This window comes from Hippoglossus hippoglossus, chromosome 19, assembly GCF_009819705.1.
Source record: "Hippoglossus hippoglossus isolate fHipHip1 chromosome 19, fHipHip1.pri, whole genome shotgun sequence".
Classification (NCBI taxonomy): domain Eukaryota; kingdom Metazoa; phylum Chordata; class Actinopteri; order Pleuronectiformes; family Pleuronectidae; genus Hippoglossus; species Hippoglossus hippoglossus.
Genome location: NC_047169.1, coordinates 16014241 through 16032381, shown reverse-complemented (window position 1 = coordinate 16032381; position 18141 = coordinate 16014241). Strand labels below are relative to the sequence as shown.

At 43.5% G+C, this 18141-nt stretch overlaps 1 protein-coding gene across 2 annotated transcripts in view; it reads right to left on the bottom strand.

Annotated features, from left to right (window-relative positions):
• Window positions 1-7432, bottom strand: part of shisa8b (shisa family member 8b) — a 29469-nt gene extending 22037 nt beyond the window's left edge. Inside the window, exons 1-2 of one of the 2 annotated variants that reach the window (XM_034571176.1) lie at window positions 6525-7432; window positions 5343-6030 (exon numbers count right to left, since the gene is read on the bottom strand). In XM_034571176.1, coding sequence (XP_034427067.1) covers window positions 5343-5989 — 647 coding nt within the window. In that variant the 5' untranslated portion in view covers window positions 5990-6030; window positions 6525-7432. The remainder of the gene's footprint in view (window positions 1-5342; window positions 6031-6524) is intronic. The other variant, XM_034571177.1, reaches the window with a different exon arrangement.
• Between the last annotated feature and the right edge of the window lie 10709 nt (window positions 7433-18141).

Genomic DNA, 18141 nt, shown 5'->3' with positions numbered 1-18141 from the left:
ATGTAGATATACAGTATGTTATTTGTTTTCACTATAGACTGTATATAAAGATCTTCTTATCATACCGATGTATGTCCAAGTGTTTTTATTCGTTATTTGATGCTATAAAATGGGGGTTAAACGTGATGATTGACGGCTGGGACTGAGTGGTCGAGCACTTCTATCTGCAGGACCTTGATACTGCAGCTCCATCATCACTGTGTGTAAACTCTGACTCCAAATGAACAAAATGGCAGCGTTGGCTTCATTTCTAGATGGTGAGAGTAAGTGGAGATGCGTCGTCCATCTTTACAGTCATTTCTCTTGAGTACAACACAACATTACTCTTCACGCACTGTACGCACTATACTGTTGTGCACACCGGGTTATCCACCTCCAGTTAGTGTTCAACATCCACAAAAATCTCATTAACGCGGACCCCCTGTTATTTCTCCTCCCTCTGAGAACAATCTTATTCACCGTGTTAATTGTAATTTGCAGAATGAAAGTGCAGGCTGCCGTAATGGAGGAAGCCTCTAATAATGTCTCGTGAACTTGTATATCTGCAGGCCTGGTAGCTGATTAAAAACTGAGAAAACTATTTATCAGAGACTTAATCACTTTCTAACAAGTCATTAACTTTGTGCTCATAAATGTATGTCATTATAAAGGGGGTTTCGAATAAGTCGTCAAGATAGTTTAAAGAGCAGTCAAGTCAAAGTGAGTTTTAATAAACTTGTTCAGTGCCCGTTCTAAACCTGTCTGTTTGGAATGGGCTGTTCTCCTGTCCTGTGTTGATGCTCTGGAGTGACGTTAGAGAACTTTGTGTTCATCCTACCTGGTTTATCTTCAGTGATGATTTTAAAGTCAATGTTTTCCATAAAATTAAACATAATTTGCTTTATTACTATTCACGTGTGTGGTTAATATATACGTTTGAATGATTGACTTCATATATTACATGTCGGCGGATTCAGAGGTCCGTTAAACAAGCCCACGCGATCTTCAGACCCAAGATCACAACTTTTCAAAATATAAGCTCTCTATTCAGTTCAATATAAAGCACTGCAGCAACACTCACAGTTGTTTTTATTTATAACTTTTTGTTGATTAATAAAGCCTGATTAAGTATGTCAAATAAATGAAGTGGTGGAGGAAGTATCCAGCGCAGATGTAGGTTTTGACAGCTCAACAACATTGCACCAGTTGCTCGAAAAGCCCCAAACTGTCCTGACAAATCAGATCAGCCGACCAAACATGTCCTTGAAATATTGACCATGACACCATCCTGGAGACATCATGATGTGCGTGTGAGTGTGGGGACTTGTCTTACTTTTGGGGACCAGAGCAAGTCCCCATTAACATAAGCGTTTAAATATTAAAGTGAAGACGTGTGACAAGTGTTTGACAAGTGGTAGTTATGGGAAAAGGTCAGACACAGTCATTGTAAGTCTGTGTGCGTGTTTGAGGTTGAAATGGAAAAGTGATCCCGTTGCGTGACAGTCAATATATGTATTCCACACCCAGTATTGAGTATTGCTTATCTGTCTGCCTTAAATCAGGGCAGAGCAGTCAAACCCTTTAAATGACAGTGCCCTTCATTACATAACATGAGCGCTGCACAGCCCAAACACAACCCTTAAACACACACACACACACTCTGGAGACAGACAACATGCAAACACAGTGGGACCTATAGACCCATCTGCATGTAGTGTTGATGCCACGTGGAAACCTCGTATCTCCAGAAAGTAGAAAAAAGTTCTTGGTGCCAGCTGAATAAATCTGATCATTATACTGCAGGTGTCTGATCAGATTTCATTAACTATTCAAAGTTCATCAATTTGATTTAATATCTGACTATTTTTGTATGTGTTGGTCTATTACCTCCACCAAGGAAGAGGGGGTGTGGCATGACCCAAGAATCAGGGGGCGGATCCAGGATTTGTTTGTTTAACTTTGCGTGATTGGCCGTTTCATGGACAGAACATTCATGGATCTTAATGAAAGACATATTTACGGGACTGATATTTATGAAAGTGTGAAATTTGGTGCAGTTCCAAATATAAAAGGGGCGGCTGTGACTGATGGGGTGGAGTAGTTGTCCTCCAACCAGAAGGTCAGCAGCCAATGCCAAAGTGTCCTTGAGCTAGATGCTGAACCCCAAAAATGGCCCCTCATAGATGCTGAATGCACTAATTGTAATTGTAAGTCGCTTTGGATAAAAGCGTCAGCTAAATGACATGTAATGTAATAAGAACTAGATGTATAGTGAATTTAAAGGTTCAGAAGGGGACTGTTTTGGTGGAGGTGGGAACTCTACTCAGTGACGCTCTGGGTGGAGATACAAGGTTTCCTCATTGACAGAAGCTGGACTGCCTGGGCACACAAATTGCCCAAACACATACATCTCCACACACTCTTGCATGAATGCACTGTGTACAGACACACACAAGCATGGTGTGTTTGAACCATGTGACCTCTGCTCCCAACATGTCGGTCCTCGCCCCCCCCCCCCCCCCCCCCCCCCCCCGCTCAAGTTAGCTGGACGTTGCACTGCAGTGCGTTGCGCCTCCTGGCCATCCTGACCTCTCACTGTGGTGATCTGAGGCGTGCTCATGCAACCTTAAAGCCACCACTATCATTCTAGTTGTTAATTGAACTATAAATCAAGTGCAAGTGTGTGCCTTTGTGTATTTGTGAGTGCGTTTGTGTGTGTGTGTATAAATAGTGAAGGTCATTGGTGTTTGTTTACTCTCTCTGTGAAAAGCCAGCCCCTCTCCAGCCGGGGCCTTTCATTAGACGTGACACGTATGACCTAAGGCGGCGCTCTCCATTTCTTTTTGTTGGCTAAGGATTAGTGCAGCATGCAAAAACACTGAACCTGGTGTGGTTGGAAGACACGGAGATGGAGGTGTGTGTGTGTGTGTGTGTGTGTGTGTGTGTGTGTGTGTGTGTGTGTGTGTGTGTGTGTGTGTGTGTGTGTGTGTGTGTGTGTGTGTGTGTGTGTGTGTGTGTGTGTGTGTGTGTGAGTGTGTGTGTGTTTGTGCATGTGGGAGAACGGTAATCTGAGAGAAGGATCACTCTAGATTTTAAGTTTCAAAGCTGATTTGGGAAAACTGGTGGGATTTCAGAGTGTTAATCACCCTCTGCTTGCAGGATGTTGAGGGGAAAAAAGTGAGCGGAAAGGAAAGAAAGAAAGAAATGGTCCCTGCAAGAGATTGATATGTGCAGTGGCATGAGAGCAAAGTGCAAATGTTGCCTCATGCACTTTGCCACTTTCACATCCAACTCCGGAGCAGGGGAGTGTCGGCACACATTTGTGTATTTCACCTCGTGAAGCGCAGTACATGAGGTCTTAGTTGCACGTACACTTTTGGACCAGGGATTTATGTCAGCAGGCTAATAACTCGACGAGCGTGCAGGCAGAGCAGTCCAGAAACGGTAAAGCTATAATCGTGGTGAAATTTCTTTAATCTCAAGGAGGAGCGGTAATCTTGTCGAGATGGGCTCACAGAGGGAGGGTGTTTATACTGAGGGAGTGTTTCTATTTCAGTGAGGTGCTACCCTGCAGGAAACATTAATCCTGGCTGTGTGTTATCCGCCGAAATGTGGTTTGCCGCTCAGGTTAATGGGGAGACGCCCAAGCTGAGCTGCTGGTCAACGGAGAGGGTTGTAGTGTGTGTGTGTGTGTGTGTGTGTGTGTGTGTGTGTGTGTGTGTGTGTGTGTGCGTGCGTGTGCGTGTGTGTGTCCACCTTCTTAATTAAAATACAAAAGAAACGGAAAGAAAAGTTATAGCAAAAGGAGGAGAGGGTGAGGTGTGACACTAGAGAGGATGAGAGTGAGTGAGAGGGAAGAGCTGGGCGGTAAAGCACAGCTTGTGAAAAAATGGGGGGATTGAATAAAGATGTGAGTAGTTGACACCGGCCCCTTGTTTCTGCTCTTTGGGCCCCAGGGGAAGGGAAGAGGGGATGAGAGGAAAGAGGAAGGCTGCAAGGGATTGAAAGAAGGAAAGTAGAAAGAGGGGATGCCTGGGGAGACATGGAGGGGCAAGAATTTGAGGAGCAGGTTTGTGACAAAGGAACTCGGCACGCGACGAAACGGAGATTCGTGGAAGGAAACAAGATGAAACACAAGAAGCTCGGAGAGATAAGAGGAATGAGATCGAGATAGAGAAGAGGAGGAGGAGAGGCAGCGAGCGAGGGTTAGTTCATTTGGGATGAAAGCGGGGAGATTTGAGCCCATGCTGTGCCCTGTTTGCTGTAATGATTTCCTGAGGCGAACAGGCCACATACTGTATTGGACACATATCTGGAGAGCGAGAGATGTCTTTTCCACTCAATGTTGTGCGTTCATGAAAGTGGGAAATAATTTGTTTTCTTATCTAATGGAGACAAAATTGGTTAGAAGCCCGCCTCATTAATTATTTGACGTTCAGTCCAAAAGTGTTAGAAGTCAAGTAATTCTTAAGTTCTCTAGGCATTTACTCAAAACGTTCTGCAGCAAAAAGTTTAATAGATTTTTCTTTTTTCTTTTCTTTTTTGGGGTTTATTTCAAATATAAGTCATGCTTACAAGCAAAGCAAATGGCACACAAGGGGTGGAATACAAAATTATATGAAAAAGAAAAGAAAAAGAAAGAGGAGAAACAAAGAAACAAGCAACAAAAAGAACAAAACAAAGAAAAAAATGCAAAATTAGACACATGTTAAAGAAATAATGAGCAAAAACTAAATAATGGCTTGATGTGTCAATGGATATACACACATGAGCTTTACAGGTTCAGTCCCATTCACACATTTGCAGACTCACAGCATCTTGAAATATAATTTGAAGTTTAAAAGCATTTTTGTCGACCATTTCTCTCCCTTCAGATTCTGTTTCAGACCAGTTTGGAATGACCTGGTCAAACTCGGTAATGTTGGAGAAGGATAAGAGATTAATTGTACGCGTGCAAGCAAACACACACACATGCACACACATGTTAGTAGGTGGACAAACCCACATACACAAGCTGGATGTTGTTAATTCCAAGCTGGCAGGTTATGTGTTCACATGCATTTACACAAAACGACATCTTGAGAATCGTTGGGCTCTTTTCCTTGAATTTCCAACTTCACAACATCCCGGAAAACACATGCATGCAAATACACACACGTACGTGCAATCACAAACACACACAGATCTAAATGCATCCATGATACACACTCACACAAACTTTGATCCACTTCTTTGCTTATATCTACACTGTGTGAGAAACACCGTCAACATACTGACTGCCTCATTACACAAAAACACACACACACACACACACACACACACCTAGACACACACTCACATCCGTCCTCCAAACTGCTCCTCACCTGGAGTTGAGGTCAGCATGCTGTGCCCCTGCTCCGCCTCCTCCTCCGCTTACTCCGCGGCTCTTCTCCAGGCCCAGTTTGGTGAAGATGCCCACCAGCACCATGATGGCCACCACTCCACAGATGATGTAGACGATGAGGTGCGTGCGGTCCCGGTCCTGGTCCTCCTGGCCCTCGGTGATGGTGGCCACGGGCTTACCGGTGTTGGCCCAGATGGGCGTGTCGTAGTTGGAGCAGATTCTCTGGTCCAGCCGCTGCTGGCGGAACTGGCAGCAGAAGCGGTAGAAGCAGGTCCCGCAGCAGTAAAGAAAGACGCCGGCGTTGCAGTTGAACGGCGGGTCCCACTGGCCCATCACGTCGTAGTAGCCCATGCAACGGGTCCCACTGTTTGGAGGGACATCCTCGTCATCTGCGTCTCCACCACTTGCGGGAGTGGACAATCCCGTCTCTAGAGGGGTGTTTTGAGTTGTCTCCACATAGCTAGGAGTGGTCTGGTTGGCCACCGTGGTTGGGGCGATGAACGGGTCCCCCTTGGTTATTGTCATCGTGGTGACGGAGGGGTCCTGGGTGAGGGCAGGCTGTGTTATAATGGGGGAGAAGAAGAAGAAGAGGAAAAGGTGGAAGCAAGAAGGGTTGGTGGCCTCCATGTTGCTGGGAAATCCCTTCTGTCCGGTGTCCCACGGGCAGGCTTGGAAAAGGAAGGAGAATGGTTTGGTGACAAAGTGTTAAGACAGAAGTGTCTTTTATTCAAAGCAAACTCGACAACACAAGGTAGAAATAAATCAACAAACAAGAACGCAAACAGATCATCTATTCGCTCTTAGTCGTTTTTTTCTGAAACAGCAACGCCACAACGTTAAAAAAGAACTGATTGGCAACGAGTTCCATTAAAGACTCAAATGGATTTCAGCCTGAATGTTTTAAATAGATGATGCATATATTGATCCTACATACATATGGATTCAATGGTGAAAAGAGGGCGAGGACATGTTAAACAGGTCAGTCCGACACATTAACTCACTCTTTAATGTAAAAAATGCCAAATAAATGTGATGTTAGGGACTTTTTTGCCTTTTAAGAAAAAGTACAACATGCTTCAAAATATGAGATTTTTTTTTAGAAAGAGAACCACAAGACACAAGAGGAGGAGGATAATTTAGTGCCGTAAATCAGTGAACTCACCAGTTCCCCCTTTGCAATCTGTGCACAGTCGACCCTCCTCACGGATTCTTGACCCAAGTTCAAGGGCTGAAAAATCCCTCTAGAAATATCCACAAACTTTACTCAGGAGCATGTTTCACCTGAGGGTCCCCGCAGCTTTCTCTCTCTTCCTCATGTGTTCTCCATCGTCAGCTGTGGGCTCGATCCAGGGAATTCAACAAACACAAAAAGACACGCTCCTCTTATCCTCTCCGCTCTCTCTTTCCTTTCTCAGCTTGTATCCCCTCCTCTTCTTCTTCTTCTTCTTCTTCTTCTTCTTCCTCCTCTACTTTGGGCACTGCTCTCTCAGTGCTGGCACATGTGAGTCCAGTCTGGTCCAGGACTGTTAGGATCTTCTCCCGCCAATTACCCTGTGTGTGTGTGAGAGAGAGAGAGAGAGTGAGTGAGAGAGAGAGAGAGAGAGAGAGAGAGAGAGAGAGAGAGAGAGAGAGAGAGAAAGACAGTGTGTGTGTGTGTGTGGCTGCACTGAGCGCTGCAATAGTTCAGGAACCAAATGAGATCTCCTCTTTTGTTAACCGCTGCTCAGTGCCAGATAGACAGAGAGAGAGACAGAGAGAGAACGTGTGTGTGTGTGTGTGTGGTGGCAGTGGGGTGGGGGGTTATCCAGCTGCATCTCCCATCATCCCCACAGGAAAAAAGCCTGGAAGGAGAGAGGAAGGAGGCGAGTGATGGTAAAAGATGCAAAGAGGAGGGAAAAACTGAAATGTGGACTGTAACTGAGTGTGTGTGTGTGTGTGTGTGTGTGTGTCGCTATATGTCAAATGTGTTTGCTTGGCTGACGGAGGACAGCCAACATCTGCTGCGGTCACTCCTGCTCATCATCTGCTTATCATCCCCCCATCCTCATCTGTCGCCTGCTTTTGCTGCCACCCCCCCCCCCCCCCCAACACAATAAGACACATACATACAAACACACACACATATGCACATATACCCCCCTCCTCCTCCCCTACCCTGCGAGCCCCCCATCTCCCACTTCGCCATCCTTTCTTCTCCCGACTCTTAACGTCTCTTCTCCACCCTCCCCTCGTGCCTTGGGCATAGATAGCACACTTGTTTGCAGATTTCTGAGTCGACTATGTGCACACATGAGTGTATGTGAGGTCTGTTTGCATCAGAAAGATTCAGGAGTCAGCAGGGTCCGACTCCAGCTTCGCCTCTTCTTTTGTTCCAATCCCAACCTGCGCTGTACATGCCAAAAACCGGGAGCTGAGACTGGCACACATTGCTGAAGACTGCAGCCCCTTGACACACACATACACACAGACACACACACAAAACTTGCGCAAACACATGCATGCACACGAACACGCCACATTCACACAGACAAAAATCTGTACATATGCATATGGGAAAAAGAAACTACAAAAGTGTAGATAAACACAAACAGAGGGAGAGAGAGAGAGAGAGATGCCACTGCTGAGGCCAATTATAAGAGCTTTTCACAAAGTAAACGACCACATGTATAATTTTAATGGAATTATAAGCCAGATTGACAAGGGACTTTTTGTTTTGCTTTCCGCTAATCGCCTCTCCCAAAATCCCCTCCTTTATGTCTTGTCATTCCGGAGCAAACTCAACGCTTCCTCCACTTCCCTCTGATTTTCACTCTATTTGCGTGCTGGATATCAAAAGCGAGAGAGAGAACGAGAGAGAGAAAGCGAGAGAGAGAGAGAGAGAGAGAGAGAGAGAGAGAGAGAGAGAGAGAGAGAGAGAGAGAGAGAGAGAGAGAGAGAGCAATAGAGTGCAATAGAGAGAATGAAAAGAACAGAGTGAATGTAGGGCAGTGGGGAGGAGGCTGACAGGAAAGAAAGAAAGAAAGAAAGAGGGAGAGGTGGATAAGTGGGGGGGAAATGATCGGCTGAGGACCAAGGATGAGAGGGGAGAGACATGTAGAGAAAGAGAGAGAGAGAGAGAGAGAGAGACAGGTTTAGAGGAAGAAGTGGGAGGGAGTGAGTGAGAGAGAGAGGGGAAGGGGGGGTAGAGGATGAGGATGGAGGGAGCAGAGAGAGATGTCAGGTACGGGACGAAGGAATGAACGGAGAGAGAAACAGCTGATATGATGGGGGGGGGGAGAGAGCAAATGCGGTTGAGGACTTTTCGTTTATCTATTTACAGGATTCAGATTCTTGCCCACTTCATTTGTTGAAGCGTGAACATGCAGCAGAAGCACACAGATGTTTGTTACATCTGAACGAGTATTGATTGGAGCATAATGTGCAGAGGGTCACCGAGCCCAATGGCAAACCACACGAGGACCGGGATGAGCTGCGTGTCATTTCCTGGCACGAGTGTAGTTTTGTTGTTAATTATTAGTTGTTGCTGCAGGAAGCTTCTGTACGATTTTGTGCCATAATGACGTGAACGTGACGCAGTTTCATGCCGTGAGCAGGTGGTGTTTCTCACTTGCGAAAGACCTTCAACCATTGTTGCATTTTGCAAGACCAGAATGTGATTGCATCGAGTAAAGTGATTAAAAAATACTCTGGAGCAGCAGAGCAGCAGGCGGCCAATGAGCGAAACCCACGATCTGTGGGGATCGTCTGACTTTGCCTCCACATTTGTGCTTTTGAGTGAATGACTTGACAGACCTTTTTCATGGAGGCCATTTTGACATGAAGTAATAGGTCAGCATAGGTGTTGCTAATGTCTTTTCTTACATCAGCCGTTTTAGGGCTAATAAGCAAATGTTAGCATGCAAACTGAACATTATACTTGCTTAATATCTATATTTAAACCTTTTTGACGTCACCATTCAGCTCAAAGCTCTGCAGGGCCGAGGTACATTGTTGTTACTTGTGCAGTGGCCGTTCTTAACCTGCCTGTTCGGAATGGGCTGTTTTCTCGTCCAGTGGTAATGTTGGTCGCAGCTTTTCTTTCTGAAACTGTTAAAGTGACCTGCGGTAATTGAGCCAAGAAAAGACCAGTGAAGTTCGACTCGGTCCACAGAAACCTGAAGCTGCACCTCAGCTGCTGCACAAAGAGCTGTTCACCTGTTTATTCAAAGAAACCCCGAACTGGATGATCAGTTGTTGTGAAGGCTTCAGTTGCTTTTGTCGTAATCGTCAACGTCACTTACGCTGCTTCTGCAGAACACTGGTCTCCTGTTTATTCAAAGTTTATTAATATTAAACCCATTGCTTGTCCAAGTTGCACGTAATTTGACACCGCACTTCCTCTGGCCCTCAATAACACAAATGCGAAAGTGTGAAGCCGATACGTTTTTCATAGAGCACTTTCTTGATTGGTGGTATGTGTAAAATGGGGCTGTGAATGAACGGGGTTAAAAACATGGCTTAAAGCACGGTTTGTGTTTGTTTCTCGTTTAATAGAATGAGGAAAGTGAACATGATGCTTGTGTGTGGGTGTGTGTGTGGTTTAAATGCACAGGGGCTGTTGCCACCGTATGAATTCTAAATACTCCGTTTGAATTAATGCTCATCTTGAACTAGATTCACACAGTGCCCGCAGGCCTCTGACTTACTCGAGCACTTTGAATACACCAAATAGGTTGAATATCTCATTTGATGAATTCAAAGCGACTATGAATATTTATATGTTGGCTTTGTGTGCTTCCACTGATAATGTGTCGGTGGAAAAATCATAATCCTAGAACCCCTGTTCACTTCTGCTGCTATAGTGGCGCACTTTGCAGTCTGTGGTCCATTTTGATCGACTTCAATACGATCATGGACAAACACAGATGGTGTTACACCAAGTCTCGATATTCCCAGCAGACAAAGAAAAGATTGACAGCAGGGGGGAAGTTCAGTGAAACACACATCAAGGTATTTTGTGTTAGTGTCTCAATATTTTTTTCTAGAGCTGCCATCTTGAGTGGAGAATCAGTATCGGCCTGGTGGTATGTGGTCATTTGTTGTGGAGTCATCACAACACAAAGCTCCAGAAAAAGTAAGTGGATCTTGGGTTAAATATTTCTGTTCAGTTGTTTCTAAGCTCAAGAATAAACTTCCATGCATTGCAATACCGGCTGAAAGACACTAAAAGCCCCGTGCGATTCATTCACACAAGATTTGTGATTAATAAATCAGCAGCTCAGACTATTTACAAACAAACTAATTCCTGAAGAAAAGACCATTGTCCTGCAGACATCCTGAAATACATCCTGAAACATCTGTGGCACAGTTTAAGCTCCTAAACCAGTCAAACTCACCAAGTCCCCTCTTCATTAAATTTGGTTGTATCCAGGTAAAGGTCTTCTTTTTTTTCTTTTTATTAAGTAAAAACACCAGATCGTCCGCACTTTAAGTTGATTCCATCTTTCTTTTCTAGAGGTGATTTAGATTTATGTGAATAGTCAGGCACGTCAAAGCCTCGAAATTATTATATAGACAATGATTATTATTATTATTATATTGGGATTATAGCTATTTCAAAACATTTTAAGGCACCGACTCACTCTGGATGAGTTTTGCAAAGTGCCTTGCTCATGTAGATGAGACGAGGCTCATAACTACAAGACTTAAATTAACTACAGTATACGTCTCATTAGTTTGGACAAGAGAGAGATGAGCAGATGCAGAAGAAAACAGAGGTGTCAAAGGTTTTTATTACTTCTATTTGCAGTTTGAGAGATTCTGTCTTACTTTGCTAAAACTTGAATGCAGGATTTTCCCCTCGTAGCCATGTGTGTGTGTGTGTGTGTGTGTGTGTGTGTGTGTGTGTGTGTGTGTGTGTGTGTGTGTGTGTGTGTGTGTGTGTGTGCTCATAAAAGCGAGTGAGTACTCCACTTGAAGCTGAGGAGCAGTGAAGGGCTGTGATCAGAGGGAAGCCCCTTAATGAGTTGATCCAGAGAGGCTTTGATGCTGATCTGCTCAGGGGATCGGGGAAATGGAAAAGGGGGAGGTGGGATACCGCGATGACCTTTAAACTTTTACAAGCAGTTGATAAACTCTTGCTGCAGGACATTATTACAGGAAGTCAAGACATTCACCATTTTGCGGCAAAATGATGGAGCTATTCTGTTTGTATGTGGAAACATTCTATAAACCAGAATTGAAATTCACTCTTTCACTTCACAATGTATGTATTTATTAGCTGGCATTAAGTAACAAGGCAGTTTTTTCATGTTGAAATATCACAAATCGATGAGTTGTCTTATACTTGCGAAACTTACTCCATTCCGATAAGCCTCTACTACGTTCAGAGGACTCCTCCATTGGTTCAGCCTTCGTGGATCTTACGCTAGTATTCGGTAGCTTGGTAGAATTGCATTTCCGGCAGACTCGCCGCCATTTTTGAATTGAGTTGAAGGAACGATGTCTTTCTTTTCTTCCTTGCAGTTCTTTATGAAAAAGTAATTGCTCTTCAACATCTATCAACTCCAACTTCCAACAAGATCTGTTTAGTAACACTCACCATTGTTCTGCAGAAACAGAGACGCCAGAGAATTTGTAAATAAGTGGACCAGAAACCGGAAGACACTCAACACCGGCATAGAAACTCTACCGCCACTAGCGTCTTGCCTGTGTAATTCCAGTGCGACTCACACACCTACGCACAACTATGAATGCTCGGCCCCGTGAACCTACAGCGTAGCTTCGACGCAGAAGCATGAATTGGGCTCAAGTGTGTGTGAGTGGCTGTGTCTGGCATTCATCTTGCATCGCATGTCATAATTGTGCATCTCCACATTATCAGGTGACTAAGCGGCTCAGTGTGTGTGCACATAAAGATCAGAGGTTACTCAGAGACATTAGTCAGCATCATGCACCATTAATGAATCTGTTAGGGCCACTTCATACCTGGTTTATGTGCCTTTGTAGATTCTGTTTTCATCAAAGGTCTATTTTTAACATACCCACTGTTCCACTGCTGCACTGTGGCTCCACAACAGCAAAACAAAACACACCGGAGAATCCTGTGTAATTTTTGGCAGAACGAAAGAAAGTGTTTTTGACATCAACGTGTCCAAATGAGCGCAGAATTATCATCTGCTGAATAATTCCACAAACGCATCTGTCTGTATGTATGTGGAATGCATATCTCCCAAACCATTTAGCACTTCACACTTTGCATGTGTATTCGTAGTGGTCAGTGGAAGTGCAGTGCCAGGTTTGGTGCGATTTGGACACGTGTCTGCAGACCCAGTTGAATCAGTTTCTACCTCCTCAGATAAATTACAGCAGTGGGGAGTAACTGTGTCAAAATTGTCTCCAGATCATTTTGATCATTTGCTTTTTGTTGTTTTTTTATTTCAGCAAATCGGACTGACAATTTTTCACAACAATTCATAAAATCACCTCCTGTTTGACAATTTGCCTTCAAAGTAAAAGCACAACGTTCGTTTTGTTGCTGCAATGCTTTATATAGAGCGGAATTACAGAGCTTTTATTTTGAGAACATGAGAACTTGCATCGATTATTTAACAGACGTCTGAAATAGCAAACATGCAATGTATGAAAAAATAACACTACTTTAGTAAATCATTCAAACATTAATATAAACCACATGTGAACAATAATAAAGAAAATTCAGTTTTATTCTATGAAAACATTGACCATAAAATCTTCATTGTATGCGTGCACTCAATTCTAGTTTCCACTGTATTAAACTCTCTTTGTGCAGACCATCACATAAATATGTATGTAAGGTCAAAATGTTTGTAGAGTCCAACATATACATTAAAGACGTTTAACCTGAGGCTTAAAAGCCAGATCAGGCAGAAACTGACGTGAATTGACCAGAGGCAACACACTGTAAACAGCCACATACACAAACACACACTCACATGAGCACTAAGTCAGTGTCTCCTCACAGATGTGTCTGTGACTGGGTGCTGGGGTTCGGGTCAGACGGTTATAAGGTCAGCTCCACCGGGACACACTGACTGACCGCACACTGACCACAACAGGAAGCTGATGGATCGACAAACATCAGCCCATTGATCTGTGCTTATAGAGCATAATGTCATGCAACCACTTCATGAGAGAAGCTCTACATATACAGGCCTGTGTGTTTGGACTCTGCCAGGGCTTGTGTCACTGCTCTGGACAATGCATTGAGATATTACATTATACTGAATGATGGGAACTACAACTGAAACAAACAGAAAATGACTGTAAACAATCAAGACCACATTTCCCATAACCCTGCTGAATAAATCCCTCCAGTCTTTCACGTTTCTAGTGTAGAGTTTTACAGTTTTCACCCATACATACAGTGCATCTATGTGCAGCACTTCCTCTATCACACGTCACTCACACACAGGGGCACGTTGGGGTTCAGTGTCTTGCCCGAGGACACTTCAGCACACAGATTGGGGGACACAGAGATCAAACCGCAGACTCTCTGGTTGAGCCACAGGCCAGCGCAACAATGTGAATACACCAAGTCTTTCACTTTCAAAGTTTAAAACTTAACATCGCACTTGTGAATACTTGTTATTTTCGTTAGCGCTGTGTGGAACAATGAGAGGCAGCTGCAGACGGATGCAGGAGGACTGAGTTTATTCACAATCTACGATCTCAATGTCAGTACTCTAATGGCCTCCGTTTGATAAAGCTGTTACTCATGCAAGGGCGTTTTAATGAATACCAATTACGTATGTTAATTCAGGCAATGCTTTATCTGCATTTATATGGTCATGAGCGCACGCTGGAGTTTTCTTTGGGTGCTCTGTGTGTGTGTGTGTGGGTGTGTGGGTGCGTTTTCATTTGTTCAGGTCTCATTGGACCACATTCTAATAAATAGAGTTTATACTCCAGGGAGCTTGAAACGGTAATTACAAATTAGAACCTTTTCGAAACGGTGGGTAGACAGACATGGTTCTGTGTGTGTGTGTTTGTGTTTCTTGCCATTTTCGCATGTTTCCACACTTAGATGAAAGTATGTGTGTGTGTGTGTCTGTGTACAGTAACAAACTGGGTGGTAGGAAATAGAGTAAGACTTACACTGTTGTGTTGATGCTGCATTGTTCCATTATTCCATGTGTCAAGTGTGAGAGAGAGGTTTATTTTCTTATCTCACTTGCACTGGAATAAACGCTTAAGTTTCACGGCGTCAACTGTCAATCCCCCCCCCTCTCTTATCTGCTCAAACGGTCTATGAGTGTGTGTGTGTGTGTGTGTGTGTGTGTGGGCTAAGTATGTGTGTGTTTCCGCGTGCTGGGAGTTCACAGCACAAAGCTTATGAGTGAGTCGGATGTTTCCCATGCTGCAGGACTGAACCCGTTTGACACCACGCCGTCACAGCAACACAGCCGAGGATCTGTCAGACCAACACACTGTTCCCAGTCAGAGACATTTAGCGCTCCTCGTGTTTTGACCGGAGTAAATGCTGCTGACTTCCCGGCTCTCCTCGGGGTGATGGGCTTTGATTTGTTGATATCCGATGTGACGTCGGGAAATGTTTGCGCCGACTACATTTTGTTTGCCTGGAGAACAATTGAGATCTCTCCACTCTGTTGCGTTGTGCTTCTTCATGCGTAAACGCAGCAGAGAACATACGAGGTCATACTGTATGTCGACCGCTGCTTTAATAAGGGAACTCGAGGTGACACACTGCTGCATGTTTTGGTTGTTACGCACCAATAGACAAAAGGTGGAGTCCCTGTTCTTATTGGGCTTATTGTGAATCTATCATGCTGTATTTTTAGAGCTGAGAACACCAAAGTTGAACTCCACACGAAGCCACGCTGCGATTTGCTTCGCCACCTCCTCACTCGCACAGATTTGAAGTGAAGATTCGCTACTGATACATTCACGTACCCTTAGTTGTGCGAGTTTGGCGACAAGATCATTTGGGTTTACTCGTGGTCCTCATGAGGGAAACACGAGTAAACACAACTCGTGGATATTTGCACGTTCTCCTCTGGAAAGGAGGTGGAGACGACTACTGGTGGAAGTGACTGGGATTGTTGTGACTACTGGTCCCAAAGTGCAGCAGTGACTGGCTTGTATGTCTGTCACTTAACCCGATGACCAGCCACTGGTTGATACTGGGTAAAACAAGCAGAATGGCCGCACGCCATTCATAAAACAACTGTGACATTGATTGTTTTAGCTGAGTGCATTTACCCTGGTATTGAAATAAAGCTTGGTGCATGTAAACTGCTTCCTGTTTACAAAGAGCGGGGCGAGCTCGTGCCTTTATTTTTAGAAAGCCGAAAAGAATATCTGGATGCCATTGGCAAGATACTGAACCCTGAATTGCCCCTCACTGAAAACGTGCTGCCCAAAGATGCACTGTGTGAATGTGTAAATGTGTGAATAAGTGAATAATGGGTTCTATTGGTTTGGTAACAGCCAATCTTATCGACTTTATTATAAATTGCTTAGAATATATAAAATATGTGTACAGATGTGTTTTCTGAGCCTGTTAGAGAACTGTTTTATCACAGAGTATCACTGAAAGTCAAACAAGCTCAGACTTCTCTGAATAGAATGATTCAGGTACAGAAGGATTTCATAAATACAACAGCAAGCACATTGGCCTCAGTGGTGGAACCAGTTCTAAAACTTTTTATCATCAGTTGTCAGTGTTTGTCAGTTATGAATCATACATGCAGAACAGCTACTAAATGGAAACTTATTGGATGTAGCAGTGGGATCAGTGGGTCTTTCTCCCAGCAGACATATTGACTTGTGATAGTAGTAAAAGCACTGACAACATTAACGATAATGGTGCTCTATTCAAGTGTCCCAGTACGCAACAACATGAGCCTAGAATTGAAGCAGCTTAATGAAAATACAACAAAAATAAATGAAATGAAATAATAAATGAATCAATAAATGTTATAAAAGAAGGTTCCTCTTTCAATCCACGATGTACTGTATCACTGCATCATCCATACGATGGATTTAAAATCCACAGAAACATACACATCACAAAGGAGTGTGTCTCCAACACCAGCATAATATAATATATAATATGAACAGTTAAATGTTCATGACATAATATTCCTGCATAATAAATACATTAAAATAAAAAAAAAAGGTTTATCCTGGCTTGAAGAAACAGATTTTTATGACAAATTTATTTATGAATGTATTCCTAAAATAATATTCACCAGATTAAACAACAAATTAAATGTATGAACGGCAGCAGTTCTCAAAGTGCAGCCTTGTTGAGATGGCGGAGCTAAAGGCTTATTGCCTCTGAGTTAATCTCTTGTCTGTTCCATCTCACAGATTATGGAAACTTAAACTCAGTATTTAGTCTGAAAAAACTTTGCCTCCAGGAGTTCACAAGGTAGAAGAGCTAGAAGTCGGGTTTTCCCCACATGCCCTGAGCGACAGAACAGGAGAGACGGAGGCAGATGCAGAACGAGGCGGCGTTACAGAGCCTCTGTTAGGGGAATAAACAGAGATGTGCCTTTGACTGTTTGGTTGAACTCAGTTGCCAATTAGTAAAGCAAAGACAAAGAGGGCAGCAGAGCCCAGAGGGCCTGAATCGGAGCACAGGGATACATCGCCCACACCGCACACAACCCCCCCCACAAACACAGCAACACACACAGGAATATCAGTCATTTGACTCAGGTATAATAAAGCTATCATGTGCATTTTGCCTCCTCTTCCTCAAGACGACAGGAGCAACACTGCCAGCGTCTGCACGTGCTCTAGTAACCTGGTTTGATCATATTCAGTATTCGGTGCTGCCATGGAACACTGAGAAATCTGGTCATTCATATATATCCATGTCACGAAACTATGCAGCCCCAGTCAATCCCCCTCGCCTATAAATAATAAAGACTACTTAAAAGTGAATAACTATACAGCGACTCGCTCCCAAGGCTGCGTGCTCATGCTGCGATTGTATCATGTGATGTGTGTGTCAGGTATTTGTGGCTGCACTATGTATATTTTACATTTATATCTGTAACATTGTAAATAAGGCATCGCAGTGTGTATATTGTCAGCGTTGAAAGTTATTCTTGTTTAAAAAAAGAAATATGCTTGTGATGATATCCACTTTACTGTTATGTTAAAAAGCGTGTAACCACAGTTGTCGTTGTGGCTGCACTTTGGATATTCTTCATTACTTTTTTCCGATTTTGTGATAGACTTTTCTTTCCAACATTTGCACATTTGCCTTGTTATGCGAATGGTGTAAATGTTCATTTCTTTTTATTGGGCTCTTGTATGCTTGGGCGCTGTCCGGTGCTGAAAGATGTTTTTGTCATTTCCTTGTGGTCACTTATAGTTTGTTGAATATTCTTTGTCCAAATTCAAATAAAAAAATGATCTATATCAAATGTTCTGTGTGTCACATGTATTTTTATAGGGAAAACTATATCTTCCTTTTAAAGTAACTATGAAAATGACTAATTTCTTAGCCCCTCCACCTCTTCCAGCTCCCCCATAGCACAGGTGGAGAAAAAATCTTGGTACCGGCCATGCCTGTATACATGATAAATACAAGTATCCCTGTATCACCGTGGTTACAACAATACACTGTACCGCCAGTGTTGGTTCCTGTATGGTGGCTATAGAAAATGAGGGGCTTGAAGCGGGCTTAGCTCTATTAAATGGCAACATTGTGTTGCTGATTTCGCTTATCCACCTTATTGCCAGCAATGAGAGTGACAGCAAATATTCTTCTCTAAATTACATAT